The sequence below is a fragment of the Sprattus sprattus genome, assembly GCF_963457725.1.
Source record: "Sprattus sprattus genome assembly, chromosome: 20".
NCBI classification, from domain to species: domain Eukaryota; kingdom Metazoa; phylum Chordata; class Actinopteri; order Clupeiformes; family Clupeidae; genus Sprattus; species Sprattus sprattus.
The window spans coordinates 23,474,160-23,495,170 of record NC_137918.1 but is presented as its reverse complement, the minus strand read 5'-3'; the positions used below and the strand labels follow the sequence as shown (position 1 = coordinate 23,495,170).

General features: G+C 43.1%; 1 protein-coding gene across 2 annotated transcripts; it reads right to left on the bottom strand.

Annotated features, from left to right (window-relative positions):
* Window positions 1-1,017: 1,017 nt before the first annotated feature.
* Window positions 1,018-17,445, bottom strand: smox (spermine oxidase). Of its 2 annotated transcripts, none has more exons than XM_080858764.1 (7): window positions 17,360-17,445; window positions 12,136-12,370; window positions 11,511-11,737; window positions 8,766-8,939; window positions 6,878-7,598; window positions 3,272-3,432; window positions 1,018-2,445 (listed from the first exon to the last, which is right to left on the bottom strand). In XM_080858764.1, the coding sequence occupies exons 2-7, from the start codon at window positions 12,341-12,343 to the stop codon at window positions 2,293-2,295; spliced, it is 1,644 nt and encodes a 547-aa protein (XP_080714890.1). In that variant the 5' UTR covers window positions 12,344-12,370; window positions 17,360-17,445; the 3' UTR covers window positions 1,018-2,292. The 2 variants fall into 2 exon arrangements, with proteins under 2 accessions (XP_080714890.1, XP_080714891.1); XM_080858765.1 differs by lacking the exon at window positions 17,360-17,445 and adding an exon at window positions 15,250-15,364.
* Between the last annotated feature and the right edge of the window lie 3,566 nt (window positions 17,446-21,011).

The following is a 21,011-nucleotide window of genomic DNA, read 5'->3' as shown; positions in this document are numbered from 1 at the left end:
GGTTTTCTAAACTTGGAGATGACGGGGATATATATTGTCAGTATAACCCAAGGGAAGAAAGACTCATTGCACGCAAATTTAGTTTGATCATTTATTTATGTGAAACGGTACCATCGTAAGTATTCTTAAAATGTGCAAAATCTACAGCAGAACACTTACATGGTTTCTTTGTTCACTGATCGGTTTGACCAAAATGAGTATCTTCGCACTTACCTGTTGCCCGTGTCTTCCGGAAACGTAGGCGCAAACTGGGGTGCAACGCAGGGAAAGCTTTTCTTCGTTCATTTTGCGCTCCGCTAGGGAAGCGCTCATTGGAGCAGTGGTGTTTGTAGTGTTTTTAAACATTTATTTAAGAAAGGATTTAATGCCAGTGTTAATTATCACTATTATCACATGAATGTATATATATAATGTGTTATGCCACTATGTTTAGAAAGGGGAAATACCGTGCGAAACGGCTAATTGATTTACATAATGTAATGGTTACGGCCAGTGTTTTAAATATGTGCCGCACAGCTCAGTTGAGAGATGTCGCTGACGCGAGCAGGCATACAGTGTGATTGTTAAGATTCAGGGTCTATAGCTACGCGTGGGCATTGTCCCAGTTTGGGACAGTTTTTCTTTTTGATTCAGTGTTTTTATTTGTTTTTTGTCTATGTTTGTCTATGCTACTTTTGGGAAGATCCGTTTGCATTCGTCCATCCTTCAGTTTTGACCAACAACCGCTCGTCATTATGAATTTGCAGATCATCTAATACTGCCATTGTATGTTTCAGGATGTGAGGGGTTTGTGTTTGTGTGTGTATATGACAGAGAAGGAGTGTGGCGTGTTACATAAGATGATACAATAATTGACATGTCTCTGTGTGTGCAATGTCTGTAAGCACTTGTATGCTCGTCAATCAATCACTCACTTACTCAATCAATCAATCAATCAATCAATCAATCAATCAATCAATCAATCAATCAATCAATCTAACAGTAATTGGGTTGTATCAGCAGGGATGTGAACGACAGTAGATTTTATTGGAGAACATTACATTAACACAGAATGCTGCATTAATGACACATTTTCCACAGGGATAAAATAACCAACACAAGAAATCCCACACTGGCAGTGACATATTCATGGTTGTCACAGACTGCATGAACTCCGTCTAATGTCACTTTGCATAAGCATCTCATTTGGTGTTCAACTGTATTCAGTGCAGTACAACAACCCCACAGATCATCAAAGATCGATACCTCTCTCACAGTCACGAGAAGAACTTCTCATATAGGCTCAGAGTTCGAATGACTTTTGTGTGTTGTTAGTGTGAGTACGTTGGGTATATGCATTACAAGGGGTCATGTGTCAATCTTTAGGAGTGCCTAACTCTGAATGCTGGGGTAGGGTGTCACCTGTACTCTGACTTCCTGGAGGCTGCACTTCAACCTCTTCACCAGAGGGGGGCAGACCATTCACAGCACATCAGTCCCCCGTCAGACAAGGACGGGCCACATGCAAACATCAACAACACCAGCCGTGCAGGGGCTTATGAGGTGGCTGGCTGGCTCACAGGGGGAACTACATAGTGCTGAAACAAATAGATCCTGAAGAGATGGGATGATAAAGGGACAAGGTGTGGCAAACAGCCAACGAGCTGATTAGAATAAAGTGTTTGGTACCAATCTCAACTGGAGATGCAGAAACACTGTCATTGCAAGCAGTGTGAAGAATTGTAGCAGTCTTTTATAGGGGATCAAATCTAAATCCAATTTTTTTTTTATGTCAGATTTGGCACAAACACAGGCTTGGCAGATTAGTGGGAGAAAAAGGGACAGTGCATCCTCTTCATTAAAAGCAATGTTGTAGCAAGAGGGTAAAAAGCACACAATCTCTCACATTAATATACAGTTTAATTAATTTGTGTTGTTGCATGTTTTCAACAAAATTACATTTAATACATAAGGCACTTACAAAAAAAGTTAAATTATAGATGTGTTATAAACATATCAACTTCTTGATTTAAAAAAATCTGCTAAGAACAAGATGACAGCAACTTGGCAGCTTCTTAATGTACATCTCAAAGTGAAATCTACAGAGCTAAAATCTACATACAATAAAAACATGATTTTTAACCAGTCATTTTAATGCCCCCTAGATTTTTTTTTTTTTTAAGACACACACACACACACACACACACACACACACATGCATGCATATACATATGTGTGTATAATTTAAGTAATTTTAAGTCCAGTAAGCATATAAAACACATAAAAGGTAGTATCACTAGTCAGTGGTTCAGTTTACATATTAGGCTTTGTGGTTTCTGCATTGTAGAAGTCCTGGTACATCTCAATCAGGCGTGACGCTTCCCTCTGGCCTGACAGCAAAGCACCATGGGTAGTGGAATAGTATTTTCTGTGCGTGGCTTCGCCAGCAAACAGCACCTGCAGAGGCTGTATGGGGCAACAGAACAGGTGGGAGGAGGGGGAGAGGGCAATAGGTATTAGAGGGGAAGGGAGGGGGGGCAAACAAAAAGGATTGTGATTAGCAGGAGCAAAGCAAAGGGGTGTGTAGAAAAAGCAAAGGATTATAAAGATTGTATGATGCTACATATGAAGTACAGCATCCACTATGCTATTTTGATCTTAAGCACCTCTAAAGGAAGTTTCTGTGGGATCAGACTGTTCCTTTTCGGAACCTTAATGGGCCTCAGTGCGTTCTCACCTCGCCAGGAAGCCACAGCACAGAGCCATCTCTCTACTCAAGTTACAGGCTTTCCACTGGCAGCCAGACCAGCGTCCCAGACACACCACACTATCTGACCTACTCGAACATGCTGAGCAGGCCCCTCGTATGAATGTCAACAAGACACTGCCTCTCAGGGCTCAACAACAAGACACACCAGCTAGAGCACCTCCTTATTGGAGCATTGAAAGTAGGTTTCTTTACACTGAAACCATATTTGTGACGCTAGAAACTGTCAGAAAACGATTAAAAATGTAATATGTGTCCATATAATATGTGTATAATATGTGTCCATATAATATGTATATAATATGCGTCCATTTAATATGTGTATAATATGTGTCCAAATAATATGTGCCCATATAATATGTTTAATATATGTCCATGTAATATGTGTCCATATAATATGTATAATGTGTCTCCATATAATATGTGTATAATATATGTCCATATAATATGTGTCCATATAATATGTATAATACGTGTCCATAAAATATGTGTGTTCCCTTACAAAGTCTTCATGTCGGTGCTTACCGGAGCCTTGGTGCTTTTGGCGTAAGGCAGAGGCGTGGCCAGGCTCTCCACGTCTCCCCCGCTGGATCCCACTCGGGTGAAGGAGTACGAGCCCCGGATGTAGGGGTTACTGCCCCAGGAGGAGCGCAGGATCCGCCGCGGCTTAGGAATGTTGGGGTTCCCTGTTTGGACCCAGAGAGGGGGAGGAGTGGGGTGCATGGTCAGAGGCAGGACACATAGAGCAAGGTAAGACTGATAACAGTAATGGCTGAGCAAGGACAGAGATTAGAGGCCATTTGATTTCAATTCCTCTTTTTCTATCATGTTCGGCACATCCCATCTCCACTCATCTGCTGAGATTTCAACCATGCAGCTGTCCTGCTGTCCCCATCCATCCTCTCTCTCTCTCTCTCTCTCTCTCTCTCGCTCTCTCAAGCCATTGGCTTGAACTGTAATGTCCCACTAATCATCTGGTCCGACAGGAAACTGTCTGCCGAGCCCCAGCCAAAGATGACGGCAGAAAATATTTAACGAAAAATGTTTTACACTACATGAACCTCTCTCTCTCTCTCTTTCACACACACACACACACACACACACACACAAGAGGGTGATCCAGCAGACCAGCAGAGAGCATTGCAGGTGTCCTCTCTACCCTTTCCAAGAGGGGACTGTGCCAGGCCTCAGCACTCAGCCAAGGAACTCCCTCATAGGCAGATAAGAGCTTAGTAGCAGTACCGCCATCAGTTTAATCACACACACACACACACACACACACACACACACACACACACACACTACAAATTGGATTTGGATTTAAATGAGCAAAGCCTGCATAAAAACACTAGCATTCTTTCAGCCTGGAGGCGTGTTATTGGGACAACATTATAGGAGCATTCAGCTTGACCTTCGTAGGAACCCAGTTCAAGAACAAGCTCTACCATTACACTGTCCGCCTGTTCCTCTCCTGACATTATATTTATTAACCCCTCCAAGAGGCTTCCAACTCGTCTCGGATCTCACAGATTACTCTGCCTGCTCAGTCATCCAGTTCCAGTACTCTGCTTCCCTCTAGTAGAGGAGAGAAGAGAAAAGAAGAATAGAGAAGAGAAGAGAAGAGAAAAGAGAAGAGAAGAGAAGAGAAGAGAAGAGAAGAGTAGAGAAGGGAAGAGAAGGGAAGAGAAAAGAAGAGTAGAGAAGAGTAGAAAAAGAAAAGAGAAGAGAAGGGAAGAGAAAAGAAGAGAAGGGAAGAGAAGAGAAGAAAAAAGAACAGTAGAGAAGAAAAGAGAAGAGAAGAGAAGAATAGAAAAGAGAAGAGAAGAGAAGAGAAGAATAGAGAAGAGAAGAGAGAGCTCATAGAGGGAGCCATTGTACTGATCGATGTGATAGAGGCAGGGCTGTCTTACACATCTGCCTTTGCCTCAGCCTCTCCCTCTCCCTCTCTCCCTCACTCTCTCCCTCTATCCCTCTCTATCTCTCACTCTCACTCCCTCCCTCCCCACTCACTGCCCAGGTGAAGGGAACGTGGACAGAGAGCCATAGCCAGACAGTAATCCAAATCCAATTTCAGGGCACTAATTAAGTGCCGCCCCGCTGACAGCAGCGTGGTGGGCCAGAGCGAGGGGATATCAGCAAGGGCGGGCCCCAGAGGAAGACTGCACACGCCTGACCTACATCACAGCCAGCCCAGCCCAGCCTGCTCCTGCACTCTCTGCTCTGTGAGCCTACAGACCACTCCACCCTTCTGAGCTTTGAGTCATGGGCAGGCAGGCTGACGCCCCGACCTCTCCATTCAGTGGAGGAGCACAGCAGCACCTTGAACTCTAACTGACTGATGCCCTGGAGCTTTCCACCACTGAGAGGCCTCCTTAGCCATGACATCATAGTAGACTCAGATTCCACATTTGGAGCCTTTGCTTTTGAAGCAGCAATATGGAGTTCTGTTTCAAAGCTAGTAAGCTAACTACCTAAAAGGCATGCAAAAACCTTGCAAACACCAGCAACAGCCCAGCTGACACTGATTGAAGCTTACCAACACACTAACTGGTGTATTTTGGCAGTTTAGCTGGCAATATCATGCATGTGAAAGCTTTTCTTCAATTTTTTGCAGTGTGTACCAGCCCGTTACACAGAACAACAAAGGGCATATCCTGGATGGCTAGTGGGGAAGACACAGGTGTTTATCTGTCCTTCACATGACCATATGCTATCAAAAATGAATTTGAGAATGGTGTCAATCCTAGTTGCCTATAAAACCATATCTCAAAAAGTGTCAAATTGTTGCAAAGTGTTACTTTAACAGTGATGGACACAAACTAATTTCCAGAGGAAGATGAGGCATTTTTGTTAATAAGTCCCTGACTGGTGTGAGAACTGCTCTGAATGGGAGAGAATCTGAGGGTGACCCAGGCACCCTGACCGGGGCACACTGACCCCCTGTCCCCTGTCTCTCTCTCAGCATGCTTGGTCAACTTCATCCAGTCATATGCTTTGGACTTCATGCAAGTTCAGAGACACTTCCACTGTAAAGTCCAACAAGATTATACAGTATAACCTAAATAATATTACTCTGAATTAACCAAAAATTTTGGTATACACCGTAGCTGTGAGTGTGACAATTGTTTTATGTTACCCTGTTAAGCCCAAGGCGATGAAGAATCAAAACATATATTTCATTGGATTTTATGCTGTCTGAGTTTAACAGCCTGCATAACCACTAAATACACGATAAGAACACATCATATTCGTAAGCAAGGTAAACCAAAAGGTTTCTATTGTCCAATGTGTCACGTGTCTTAGTGAGTGAGTCATACATGTGAGGCAGGCTCAGTTCATTCAATCAAACATGACGCAACCAGCAAATATTCTCTGCACTCAGCTGGTAAAGGCCTTTCCCTTCAGAGAGGCTGTTATGACATCATTTCCTCTATCTAGAGGCCCCCATTACTCATTATTCTCTCCTCTCCACAATCACTCTATGTGACTCTTACTAGTCTACTTCCTCTTCTCTACACCATCTCTCTATGTGACTCTTACTAGTGTACTTTCTCTCCTCTCCTCTCCATCTCTCTATGTGACTCTTACTAGTGTACTTTCTCTCCTCTACACCATCTCTCTATGTGACTCTTACTAGTGTCTTAGACTGTGGCTTAGATTGCAGCGCTGTTGACTGCTTCATAATGAATATGCAGCAACTATCAATACCACTATATGAATAGTGCTCAGCTATCAATACCACTATATGGATAGTGCTCAGCTATCAATACCACTATATGGATAGTGCTCAGCTATCAATACCACTATATGGATAGTGCTCAGCTATTTTGTACATGTGAATGGTTATTTGTAGAGGTAAAAATGTATTTTATTATGCATATATATACTGGAGTGGTCTCCTAATCTCTTACTGTTTCACGAGACACTTACTCCCCCCCTACAAGAAACTAGTTAACAGGCCGGCCTGGAAAAACTAACCCTCAAACAGAAAACAGTGTGATCCCATTTCAGAGGCAAAAGAACCCTTCTGCCCCCCTAACCACCCCAGTAGTGCTGCTCCTCACACACACACACACACACACACACACACACACACACACCTAACCACCCCAGCAGTGCTGTTCCTCTGACCTGTGAACTTGCGGAGCAGCTCGGTGCAGGTCTCGGCAACAGTCTCGTCGTCGCAGCGTTCCATGAGCAGCGCCTCCTCGCCGCAGATCCAGCCGCTCAGCATGTACCCGTAGCGCTCGGGCGGGTACAGCACGTCGAAGCTGCAGATCTTGCGGTACCACAGCTCCTGCGGGTAGGCCAGCTGCTCCAGCTGCGCCTCGTCCTCCCACACGAACTGGATGCTGTTGCACTCGGGGCTCCAGAAGGGCTCGTCGAACTCCAGGAAGATCTTGTCCGTGGTGCTGATGCCCAGCTTCTCGATGGCCTGCACCTTGTCGCGTGGCAGCCCGGGGGAGAAGAGCGTCTCGTGGCTCTTCTTCAGCACGCCCAGCGAGGCCGTGACGATGACGTGGTCGGCGGAGAGCCGCTCGCCGTCCTCGCACTCGATGTGCGCCGGAGCCTGGCAGGGCCAGCAGTCTCGGTTGTGGTCGTGCTGCTGCTCGTGCTCGTGCTCGCCGTGGGTGATCTCCTCGGCCTGCTGGAAGGTGTAGTTCCAGTGGATGCGGCGGACCGGCTTGCCCCGGCGAATCACGCGGCCCGGAATGTCCTGGGCTAAAAGCTCCACCACCTGCATGAAGCCGCTGGGAATGACGTGGTGCGCGCCCGGGATCTCCGTCCACTCGCCAAACTCACTGAGCGAGACCTCGTCCATACTGGGGGAACTGCTCTCACAGCTTTCCACCTGCAGAGGCAGAGACACACACACACACACACACACACACACAGACACACACACACACACAAAAGATTGCAATCGTTAGACATAATTATAAATGTACTCAACAATGACTTATTGACACAATGACTAAATAAACAAGGTACCATCATGTTTAGGGTGTTTATTTGAAAGTGGATGTTTACATCAGCGGATGCGTTAAGTAGAGAGATAAAGAAACAAACATAGAAAGAAACTGCTCGTAAACATCTTGGCCCATATAAATATCACGTCTATATTTATATACTCTGCTCCCTGCCGGACGACCTTAGCGGTGTGCAGTGTCTTCCTGTTATTAGCTGCTCATCGCTTAACATATCCATGCCAGGAGGAGCTACAGTGGCATACTGAAGAAGCCGGTCTTGTCAAATTACACATAAAAAAACCCCACAAATACGAGTACAAAGAACGACATTTACATTACATTTAGTCATTTAGCAGATGCTTTTATTCAAAGCGCCTTACGAAGGAGAGAACAATCAAGCTACGAGCAATAGAGACCTAGTGTAACACTAAATACTACTTTAAATAAGAAATAAAAAAATATTTACAAAAACGTTTGAGTTAAGTACTAGTTAGAGATAGCATTAGAGGAAGGATAAGGAGAGGTAGAGAAAGGAAGAGGAAGGGAGAGGGACTGCAAGTTATGAAAGGAGGTGCTCTCTGAATAGTTGGTCTATGTACGAATACAAGCATGGTGTGACCAGTGGTGTAGTCCAGGGTATACGCAGGTATACGGAGTGTACCCACTTATTTTCAAGTCAGCATTGCGTGTATAACCACTTCTCAAAACAGGGCGTTTATCCTGTGCTGTATACCCACTTCTCCAGGGACCACTACACCACTGGGTGTGACTTAACCAGTAAAACACCTCTGTGGGTAGGTAGGGCTTTGGATCAAGATACAGAATGTAGTCTCACAAGTCTCACCTTTCAAAGGAAATATCACTGCGTACTTACTGGGGATAAGAGATCACTGAGTTTATTGTTCGCTCTTGCTGTAATCTCCAAAGCATGTGAAATAAGGGAGGAGTTCCTCATCTTTACTAACTGCCTCAAATTCTTTGGAATCGACCAATAAAAACATTTAAGTTTTAGCACAGTGGGTGGAGCAGGCTTTGGGATTGGGACTCACCTTGAGGTACTGTTGTAGCATGGAGAGCTTGAGTTTCTTGCTGCTTTCTGAGTCGTCAGGATCCAGCGTGATCTTTCTCCGCACAACATCACGTGTGAAGATTCCCACACTGTTCTGGCTTTCTGCTCCAACAGGCTTCCCATTCTGGAAGAACTCCTGAGTCAGCTCATAAACCTGAGGCAGACAGACAGACAGATAGAGAGAGATAAAGAGAGAGAGAGAGAGAGAGAGAGAGAGAGAGAAAGAAAGAAAGAAAGAAAGAGAGAGATGGAGAAATTGAATTGAGATTGAGAGCACAGCAAAATGTCCTTCCAAGTATTTTACCCCAAATATTGAATAATGACAATTTTTTTTATAAATAATATAAAAAAAATAATAATATAAACTTCAAGGAGAATACACACTAAGCACTGTACTGAAAACAAAGCTCAGATTTTTCCTAAGCGAAGATTGAAGGTGTGAGCAAAGGTAAAACGAGATTTGGATTTCCTGATTTATGTGAGAACAGCTTTCAGAACCCAGGTCCGGCTTTACAGACCTGTAAACAAGAAGCAAAGCTGGGTGTCTCTAACAGAGACATATTCTTAATGACCGGCGCACCAATCTGACCTCCACAGCTGAACTGTTCACTCCATGAGAGTTCAACCGCTGTGGGAACCTCATTTTGAGAACAGAAACACTGGCCTGGAACCTGAGAGAAATTCCCTTCTGGGGCGAGTGTTGTTCTCACGTGAGACAGCCACGAGACTGATTGAGCAAGCGTGAGACAGTCAAGAGACTAATTGAGCAAGCGTGAGACAGCCACGAGACTGATTGAGCAAGCGTGAGACAGTCAAGAGACTAATTGAGCAAGCAGTTCAATGGAAAAGAAGTTAGACCAGAGGTCACAAGAAGTCAGAGTCTGCGGTGGGAGAAAAGTTGTCTGAAGCGGTAGTTTGCTGGTAGTTTGCTGAGTTCAGCCATTTTCCGCAGCAGCCCCAAAGTTTCAGGGAACAGACAATAACCTTTGCAAGCAACTTTTGAATTAATGCGTCATGTTCTGATTTCCATTTTTTAATAAACTTGTCATATGAATGTAAATGATATTCTCAGGATACAACATCTAATAATGTTTGAGTTAAGTTTCTATACCCCTGTGGTATCGTGCCAAACAAACACAAAGCCCTTTGTTGTGGGATCTGGACAGCAGGAACTGAAGGGTGAAAAATGATCACACTGAAGACTGAGCTGCCTACACCACTGACATGTCTGGGCAAGTATCTTTTTATTGTCTGGAGAAAGCCTCAGACAATAGCCAACATTTAACACCATGGTGAAGTCCAAGGTCACACCATAATCTCTTTGCGTCTACACAATGATGAATAGGGTAAACAACCAGCTCATCCGTTGCAAATGGGTAGTAGCCACAAAATGTGCATAATTGTTGTTAAGAAATATTGCAATACCGCAATTAAAAAATTAGACTATCCTCATTCTTTTCAAAAAACATTCCCACAAAAGTCAATAACAACACTAGGGTCCTTGCTTCATGGAACATATGGTGGTTTATTGTTTAGCGTTGATCGTGCGGTGTCAACGTAATAATTGTCTTTGTTTATGGAATACTGGGAGATATGGCGTTAAAATTGCATCAGTAAGGCCTAGCACCAGAAGTGCTGTAAGCATGCTGGTTAACATTCACGCGTCGAGTCTGGTCACACATGCAGAAGACCTGGTGAGCATGGAAGCACAGCTCTGTGATGCTGAAAGAGCTGATCCCATGAGCCGTGAGCAGAGCAAGGATGTCACCGGATGATCACAGGAGGCATCTACAGTAAGTGGGCCGCATGCACCATCCTGTGCTCAGGGGCTGGCATCAAAGCGTTCTAAATTCCGCAGTGCATCACAACAGATGCGACAGCCGATGTCAAACGAAGCGAAGAAAGAGAGTACAACAGAACACCGTCAGGCACCTTCAACATGATGTCAGGGCGAGCAGGTGTTGAGCAACGGGCAGAAATTACTGACCCGATAATAATGGGGGAAAAAACCAGCATGAATGGACAGAACTATGTGCTGATGTTCGCCAAAAGTATGCGATGAGTTCACTGGAAGATATTGAGGTTTCATGTTTCTACAGGCCTCTTTTTAATAAAGATTTGAACTCACCACAGAGGTATGTTAAAAGACGTTTGCTACATACTTTCAGGCTGACTCAACTATGTAATATCCTAAGAAGACAGAGATGAATACAGGGCAACTCACATGATCTCAGTTAAAGCAGTTCGCGATTCTTACACAAAACACTTTTTTGTCAAGTTCCGCAAATTGCTCCTCACAGTCCTCCTAGTTGCCCGTTCAGTGCATGCTATCGTTGGTATAGCAACTGTCACTCAAGAGTCGTTCAAAAGTCAACATTACGTCACCCGGGCTCTTTTTCGCCCCTGGTCACTTTTAAGCATGACACATGCGCTCAGAAAAAAACTGGTGTTTGAACACAGTAGTAGCTTTGTAAATCAGAAACAAACTTGGTGATTCACACCCAGCCATAAACAGTTACTGCCAATCAACACATCACTTTAAGAGCACAGAGGGGGGAGATGTAATTTGATTGACTGTTGAGCTCAAATATCGACAGTGTTTCACGGAAATTGCAGACTGCAGCTACAGATCTACCACTCTCAGAGGTTTCATGCTTCAACCAAACTATAAAATGCTCTCATATGTAATACTGTCCCTGCACTGATGTCTGGTAAACGCTCTTACCTCATTGTACAGGTCGCTGAACTCTTCCACCAGGTCCTTAGGGATCCTCTTGCCATTGTTGGTCTGGTAGTGGGCCACGCCGTTCTTGGCATAGAGGCTGATGCGGCCCACACTCCGCTCCTCATCCGTGGTGTGCTCCAGGAGACCATTGTCCTCGGCAAGGTGGTAGACTGGGTTGCCATTGGCGCCATGGATCCAGGTGGCTCCGAGTTCTAATGTTGCTCTACCTGTGTGGGAAGCAGTTGAGTTTTGTTATTAGCATTTCATTTTGGGAAGGAAAAAGAACACAATATTTTATGAAGGAAAACACAACAGTAATATACCAGTTATTCACAGAGTACTGTAACAATATAATATATCTGAGACCTACAGAAACAGAATGATAACATTGGCTGTTTTCTTAAACCGAGATGAAAACGAGTCATACTGCCAAACAAAACCAAATGGAGCTCATACAGATGATACATTAATGACTAAATAATAATAATAATAATAATAATAATTCATTTTATTTTTAACGCACTTTTCATTCCAAAGAATCTCAATATACTCAAATACCTGCATCAAATAAATGTGTTACAAAGTTCTTCTGGTAATATATACGAGTTGACTGATGTTCTCTTACCGTGCTGAATACTTTGTACTCTGCCCCCAATCCGGTCAGACGCCTCTAGGACTGTGACATTGGTGAAGCCGTTCTCGAGTAGGGTTTTGGTTGCAGCGAGGCCGGCCAAGCCAGCTCCGATCACTATTATTTGTGGTTGTCGATGTCGTCGTAAGCCACTACTAAGGGGATCATCAGCGCTCTCTGAAGATATTTCACAACTTTGCATGCCGTCCAAGCTCCTCTTCTAGTGCGTCTGAGGAAGAATCAAAGGGGTAGAGAGATGAATAAAAACGATGCTTTCTTTTGTGCTAAATCACATCCACAAACAAATGTATTTAACAGTAAGTGGTGGCGTCAGTGGGCCAAAGACTCCACTCACTTTAGTCTATATTTCAAAAGGCCCCGCTCAGCACACAAGCCCCCTTTTCCAAACAAAGCCTTTATGACATCAATACATTCTGACACTGCAGCTTAGGCGCTTTCCCGCTCGGCTTCACTCAGACTGTGTGGGCTTGCTCCTGTTAGACCATTCTCTCCTGTCACCAGAAATGGAGCTTCCAATGCAATAGCAACCTCTGTGATATCAAGTCACACCATACCCCCGTCCCATCTGCATACAACCTACAGTACATGTCAGAATGTGCAAGAGACATCTTTCATCAAGTCATTCTTATGATAGTTATTACGGTATGCTGCTTCTTAGTGCTAATCATAATGTCTCTTACCTGCAATTTATTGATGTTTTATTTATTTATTTATTTTCTTTCAATTTTCATTGTGTTTTTTTTTATTTTTATTTAAGTTTCTTTGACTGTGTTTCAATTTAAATTCTGTTTGTTTCTGTAAAGCACATTGAATTGCATTTAATGTACGAAATGTGCTATATAAATACATTTGCCTTGCCTTGCCTTGCCTTGCCTTGCCTTGCCTTATAGCCTAATGCTGATAAACTGCTGCAATCATTTATGTCCAGGTCTAAGCCTGAAGTCAGTCTGAGTCTTTCCAGAATCCCTTCATCATGTATTGGCTCGTTTTGTTATTTAACTCTAGTGACATTGAATGATGACCTTGTTTGAGTTTTCCAGGATGTGAATTAAATGTGCTTATTACTTTGCTGCCATCAGGCTCAGAAAACTGTATATGTCAGAACACATTAGGACATGTCCTCAGCCAACCTGTAAGCAGCACACATAATGACGGCAGGAGTGATGTGGAACATAAACTTTTCCAAGGAGGAAGTATCATCTTTCTTTGCAAACAAAGAAGAAAATAACAACTAAAGCACAAGACGTAGGAGTGGGCCCACTGAACACACACACAAACAAGCAGGAAAGGAAATGTCTTTAACAAATGACAGGCCACAGGGGGGAGGCATTCAAGGAGAGCGAAAGGGGGAAGAGAAATTAGTTTAACGTGACAGACGAAATATATCTCAGAGGGCCACAAGACATGCTGCTCTTGCCTGCTCACAATGCCTCCCCCATCCCGCCAAAATGAGCCTAAACCATTACCACGGCAACACCGGACACATGGCAGCACACACAGACATGGCACAGAACCTTGTCCAATTCTCATTTTACACCTCCCCTGCTCTCTCCCTCTCGCTGTCTCTCTCTCTCTTTAACAGCAACATGTCCTACAAGTGAGGAAAGACATACATGTATACTCAGAAGAGTGCCAGCTGGATGGATGCATTAGGCTAATAAGCAGGCCGTGCTTGTGACCACACACGGGCCTGCGTGTTGCTGTTTACAGTTTCAACATTAATGAGTCTAGTACCAAAGCACACCTCAAAAATAAAAGCAATGTCTAATCTTACCGGAAAAATTTCATTGGAAATAAACATCACAAAGCCAAATAACTTTGGTAAAAGAGATGAAGGCCACATCTAGTAAAAATCAGTGGCAACGAAATTGGCAACACGGGCAGATAAATAAAAAGTGTCATTATTTTAATTAATATGCAATAGTAACTGTAAAGGCTGAATTAATCTAATACTGAATAAATATATAACCACACACTGCAACGCTCTCTTTGCAACCCTCAATTTTTCTGACTAAAATTCTTGGATCCAGAATAACCAGTTTAAGGCAATTTGGGGTACAAGGGGGATTACCTTACATGAAAACGACAAATACTGGGCAATTTACAGATCAAAGGAATGACAATACAAGCATTTTCAATTTACAGTATTGGCCTTCGTTCACTCTCCTATCTAGGCTGGCCCACCATTAGACGAATTGTGAATGTCTTGAACCAGGGCTTTGGGCAACAAAAAAAAAATAGGTAAAATGAACTGACAATTGGAGACAAATTTCTAATAATAAAAATAAAAGTGCATACACCCTACCCTCTGAGCTAAGGACCATGAGTGGGGAACACGAATGCTGCTCTATATGTGAGGCTCAGGGGCTGAGGGGCTGAGTGTGCCGATAGGGCGAGGGGTTTGGGGTCACGGTGCCTCTTTGTGAGTGACTGTTTCCTGTTCACTTCATTGTGAGACGAGTGGATGACTGACACAGCGCTCAGTAGTGAAGCTAGCAGGGATGGCTGTGCTGGCACTGTGTGACTGCCCAGCGCTCAGTAGTGAAGCTAGCAGAGATGGCTGTGTTGGCACTGTGTTACTGCCCAGCGCTCAGTAGTGAAGCTAGCAGAGATGGCTGTGCTGGCATTGTGTTACTGCCCAGCGCTCAGGAGTGAAGCTAGCAGAGATGGCTGTGCTGGCATTGTGTTACTGCCCAGCGCTCAGTAGTGAAGCTAGCAGAGATGGCTGTGCTGGCATTGTGTTACTGCCCAGCGCTCAGTAGTGAAGCTAGCAGAGATGGCTGTGCTGGCATTGTGTTACTGCCCAGCGCTCAGGAGTGAAGCTAGCAGTGATGGCTGTGCTGGCACTGTGTGACTGCCCAGCGGATAGCGCTCAGTAGTGAAGCTAGCAGAGATGGCTGTGCTGGCACCGTGTTACTGCCCAGCGCTCAGTAGTGAGAATAGCAGTGATGGCTGTGCTGGCACTGTGTGACTGTACAGTCTAACAGATGACCACCTAACAGAGACCCGTCTCAGAAGCACCTTCTACCACTTGAGGTTAAACAGACTAGACTGTAACATTTAACAGACCCATTTGGAAACACTAACAGGATATGGTCTGCCTCCCTTTCTCTCTCTGGGCCAAGTTCTGCCGTGTCGGTGCACTTCAGAGATCCTGCAAGCATCTGTGCAGCATCTCATCTGGGAACAGGCAGGAAACAACCACTTCAAGGAGGTGTTTAAAGCAGCAATACGGAGTTCTGTTCAAGAACTAGTAAGTTTACTTCCTACAAGGCAATGCAAAAACCTTGCAAACACCACCAACAGCCCAGCTGACACTGATAGAAGCTTGCCAACATACTAAGGGGTGTCTTTTGGCAGCATAGCTGGCAATGTCATCGAGTGAAAGCTTTTCTTCTGTTTTTGCAGGGGGTTCCAGCGCGTTACACAGGACTACATAGGGCATATCTTTGATGGCCAGTGGGGGAAGCGCAGGTGTTTATATGTCCAGTTTTGCTCCTTCTATTTAATCCTTCAAGGTAAAAGCTGAGTACACAAGGAAGGCCATGTCTGAGCGGGAAAGGGAAATAACAGTAGAGATAAAGAAAACGGCACGTTTCCCTTTGTTCTTCCCCACTGACAGCCTACAAGGTGAAACGCCTAATATAGACCCACTGCCCCACCTTCATAGAGGTCTTGAGCCAGGGTCAAGCCACCGGCTGAGATAATCTATTACATTTCATCATAAATACATAAGGAGGAGCACATTACTTTAGCTATATTTCCATCGTGTGGAATGATCTCTGATCATCTGAACAAGTACATTTCATCAGTACTGATATTGAGGTACAGCTGCTGTTCTTTTTGCAATCAGCTACAGAGCTTCTCGCTCCCTGGATACTCTGTACAGTAAAATGTATTATCCCTGCCATTGCTAATGGAAATCTCTTACACTCTCCCTCTCTCTCCAGCTTAAGGGTGGGCAAAATGGGTGGGGGAGGGGGAAGGGTAGGATACGCATGACCTAGAAACTGCAACCTACATACTCCATATGCCCTTTATATACACTCAGACTGAAGACAAAGCTTGCTTTATCACTGCATGGAATCCAGCCTTCACTATATCCAAAAATGCAGTTATATTGTGCTTATGAAGGCGATAAAACTGATTAATCGTGTCCTATCCCATTGAACCTGCAGTTGTCAATAGTTTGGACATTTCTCTCGTCCCGACACACCAGAGTCTAGACCTCGGATGAGGGTGCGACCGGCACGGTGTCAGAGTGAGGTCCTCTGAACGTCACCTCTGTGAGTGCGAGTAGCCTATGTGGGGTAGGCTATGACTAAACTTACTGCGGCAGCGGATCCATAGCGAATGTGTCCCATAACCTATGGCACAACTTAAAGAGTAGGCTATGTAAAGGATAATGTATAGCATTCGGCGGTAATTATCGAAAAATAAATCCCACCGGGTCGAAACAGGACCCCGACGCGCAGCGGTGAACGACAACAACAAACCCAATCAATGGGCTATTATTGGAGCTTTCTACTGTGATTTTCTAGTTGGACCATAAAGCCTTAATGAACTAGGCCTACAGAACGATACAAATTTGGAAAGAGCAAGGAGGGTGCCTAATCAGCCAGATAAATCTCAATAGTAGCTTAGTTCTCCAAGTTCGGAAAATAGGCAACAGCAGAGGCAATATCGCTGGTGAAGTCGAGTCATCGCAGCTGCCACGTAATAGTTGTGTTTTCGTTGTGGAGAGAGCACACAGATTCAGAGCATTCTATTTAATGGATGTGTTCAGCTTGACAAAAAGTGTCACGGGGGGATAACACCATGGTAATCAAAAACGCAGAACAGGAGTAAAAACAAATCTTCACCAATTCATTTCACAGCCGGTGAGTCTTCCAAAGTTTTCATTGAGTCCGCCACACAGTCTTCTGTTACAGTATAATATAGGTGAGAAAAATGTAGGCTATATCGTGACACTTAAATAAATGTCGCCTTTGTATGTGTTCATCTTCAAAAGAATAGTTTTATAATATAATATATAATATACGACATTTAATGTCGAAAAATAGTGCCAAGATCTGTCCTCTTAGCTTGGAGTATGTAGGATATTTGATGTTTACATATCGGTTCATACAGAAACAGTCTAGTCGTCATGACACCACATCAATTCACGAAACGTTTTTAAGTAAGATAAACAGCTGACCTGACTCCGTTAGTCCTCGGCTTTACACAGAGTGTGCCTCTCGTCCTTTTGTGCTTTCCTTGTCTCCGGCTGCGCTTTGTATTTATGTGTGCCTTGGAACCAGAAGCAGCCAGTTCCCTGTTGCCGCTGCCTCCTTGTTGAATAATTATTAAAAGTGGTGACGTGTACGGATAAGACCAGCCCAGTGCATGAGGGCTGAGTCAAGTGAATTACCAACCGATACTGGAGCGCCTAGCACCGCCTGCCACATCAGAACTTCTTTGTCCGAAAGTACATCAGATCGATCTCTTGATAGATTATTCACGCTACTGATGTCAAGAACCAGAGCCTTCTGATAAGATGAGCCTATAACTGTGAATGAAAAGGAGTTGTTGTCCTCTGTGCTGTAATCGAGGTCTACAGATCCAAGCTTGGTATATTTCTATACAAATATTGTCCATATTTTAAAACCAGTTTATTCTCTTGGATGTGAGATAAATTGCCTATAAGATTGATTACTAGTGAACAGAGATGCATTTGGACGTGTGTTTTTCTTTCAAACACAAACAGGACGGTATTCAATCATCTTTCAAGAACACTAACAATTGAACATTTCAGTACGCACAAATTCTGTGGAATAAAAAGTCTTAAAATGCCATTAAATGCAGCCGTATATATCTTTATGATGTGATTGCAACATAATCTACTACATTCTATTAGATATGTAAAAATAGAGGTACACAATATTTAAAAGCTGCTTTTCAAGTCAAATTAAAAGTTATACTGCATTATACATTTCAATAACTACTGTTTTACATATGCTGTAATACTTGTAATAATTGTTTATGATCATATTCTGCCAGGGATTCAGTTGGTTAAAAGTCTCTAAGAAGACTACATAGTTAATGGTTAGATTTGACATCATACAAGTCCTTTTGGTCACTTTCAAATATATATATTTTCCTACTCTTTGTAAGTGATTGTAAGACTTGAGACTGAAACAATTGAAGAGTAGATTTAATCATCATGAGGGTATACACCCTTGGAGATGTCATCATGAAGTCACCAATCAACACTCTAATTTGGGCCGCTGACCACCTCCCTTCCTGTCCTTGTTTTGGGATTGTAGGATTGATACGGTATGGATATTGTATACAATAACCTGATCTTTCTTAGCAGCACAAGAATTGCAGACGCTGGACTCCTTTAAAGCTGGACTTTTTTTATTCAGGAAGGCATTTCTGGCCTTGTGTTAAATATTTTCTGTTATGCTTATGTTAACATTTTTTTATTTTATTGTATTATTATAGTCAGTTTCTAATATGTAGGCACTCTGAGATTCCTTTGAATGAATAGTGCGTTAAAAATAAAATTAATTATTATTTTTATTATAACTTTCCAGATTAGCCTGTGACTGCTGATCTGCTTTTCCATCTCTCTTTCTCTTTCTCTTTCTGACACACAAACACACAAAGACACAAAAGAAATAAATTAAATTGTGAAAATAGATTATCAACGATATGACAAAGCAAAGCAATCACCAGAAACCTGTTTCCACAGCGATAGTTTGAGATATGAGGGGAAACATTAGGACCGTAACACAAGGTGCAACCGTCATTGTGAACTATTTGCTTGGCAGATTATCGTCCTAATATTTCACTGTCTGGTAGAATTGAGTTTTTCTAACTCTAATAAAGTAAAGAGTTTAAAAAAGGAACTGAAAGTACTAATACAGCATATTGGATACGCAAATATCTCACAAAGATTAGATTTTTTTTAGATTTCTCCAAGAGAATACTTAAATCAGTTATTTATTCAGCTGGAGGGAACTGTGGGCTTTGGATGCTAACCGCATTAAATCCATTGTTGGGGCCACTTATGATGAGCCTGGCTCTGCCCTACTATTGCTCTCAGTTTAGCTTTAGTTTACATTATACGTTGAGATTATATATATTTCACAAAGTGAATTTGGTAAAACCAGGCTGATTTAGGACGTCCTCCCAACTCCCTAGAACCACAGTCAGTGAGTGGTTGAAGTGGGTGGTTGAAGAGGGAAGTTGGATATTGGCTCATTGAAATTGAACCAAACTTCTGCGATTAATTCAGCTCGAACTGATTAACGTAGAAACTTAGTTCGAGCTTTGTCGCGTAGGTCTTGTTTTAATTTTTCTCATCCTTACATGATTTACCGTGTCATGAATCACTCATTGCATTTATCTACCTCATATGTAGGGTCGGGTACCGAGAACCAGTTCCAATATTGCCGGTACCTACCTGGACCGAAATGCAACGCAGAGTTGGAGAGGGATAGAAAGAATCAAGTGGATGGAGGTTCTACAGACAGAGGGAATGAGTGAAAATAGGAAAGAAAATAGACTGGAGGAAGGAGATGTTATAAATATGGATGGATAAAGTGGACATGGCATGGAGGAGGTAAAGGAAGGGAGAATAGAGGACAGTAAAGTCAAAGAAGGCTGACAAAAAAGTTGAAAAAAGTGTAGGGGTTGATGGACAGAGTAATTGAAAGAAGAAAGGATAGAAGAGTGAACAGGAGTGGCTATGGATAATGAGATTAAGAGAGAGTGAAGTGGGAAAATATGGAAGGAAGGAGAGAAAAATGAGGTGAAGAAAAGTGGAGTGTGAGAGAAAGTAGAATGAGAGGGATAGAGAGAAATATGGAGAGATGGAGAGAAAACAAAGTAAAATATGGAAGGTGTCTTAATATTCCTAGTTTTACAGTTGAATGGAGAGGGACAGAGAGAAAAGGAACATTGGCGCAGGTGTCAGTGAAGCACAGGTGCAAGCCAGTTTAATGACCCTATTATGATGTCACAATGGCCCAATGTAAGTAAATGGGAACATTTGTATTAGTTTTTCTCTAATATCTTAAAAAGTATAAAGTTCAGTCACAGTGGAAGTGACACGAATAGCCTGAAAGGTAGAGGGGACAGAGTATCTGTGCATGCAAACACAGACACACAGACACACATACAACGCTGTTGAATTATCAACAAACCAACCAACCAACATGCCCTACTGTGGTACCAGGTCCCATGGAATAAGCCATTGGTAAAACCTTCTAGACCGGTCAGACAAGTTCCAACGTTCCAAAAACCCTACTGGCTTCCAGCGAACGTCCCATTCATAAGGAGTTCTGTGGAAAACAAACAAACGTCCCATCCATATAAAGAGTTCTGTGGAAATGTTCCTGGCTCAAGTTAAAAAATTACACCCCTTCACCCCAAAACTAGCCTGCCCTATTTGCCTATGGTTGCTTTTATGACGTTTGTATGCCTTTGTCAGTGATTTGTCTAATAAGTTATGTCCCACCTTATGACTGGCACCTAGCTTCCTGCCATCACATAGTAAAACACACAGTAAAAATATAACAATAAACATGTTTCAACAATTTGATGTTACCAAAATAACATATATTAGCACAGGTGTGAACATGCATCAGAGATGCAAGGTAGATACATAAATACAAAATCTGTAGAAGGATCAGAATCATACGGAGTGGCAAGCAGTCTGCGAGAGTAATTCTCTCATAGGCCGTGTCTGTTACTGAGATGAAGAGAACAGGAAGTGACACAACGTTTACGGATGGGGTGGTATAACGTGACTGAAAGCACTTCTTCAAGAATTTGATTGAGCCCTTTCTTTGTTCCAACAC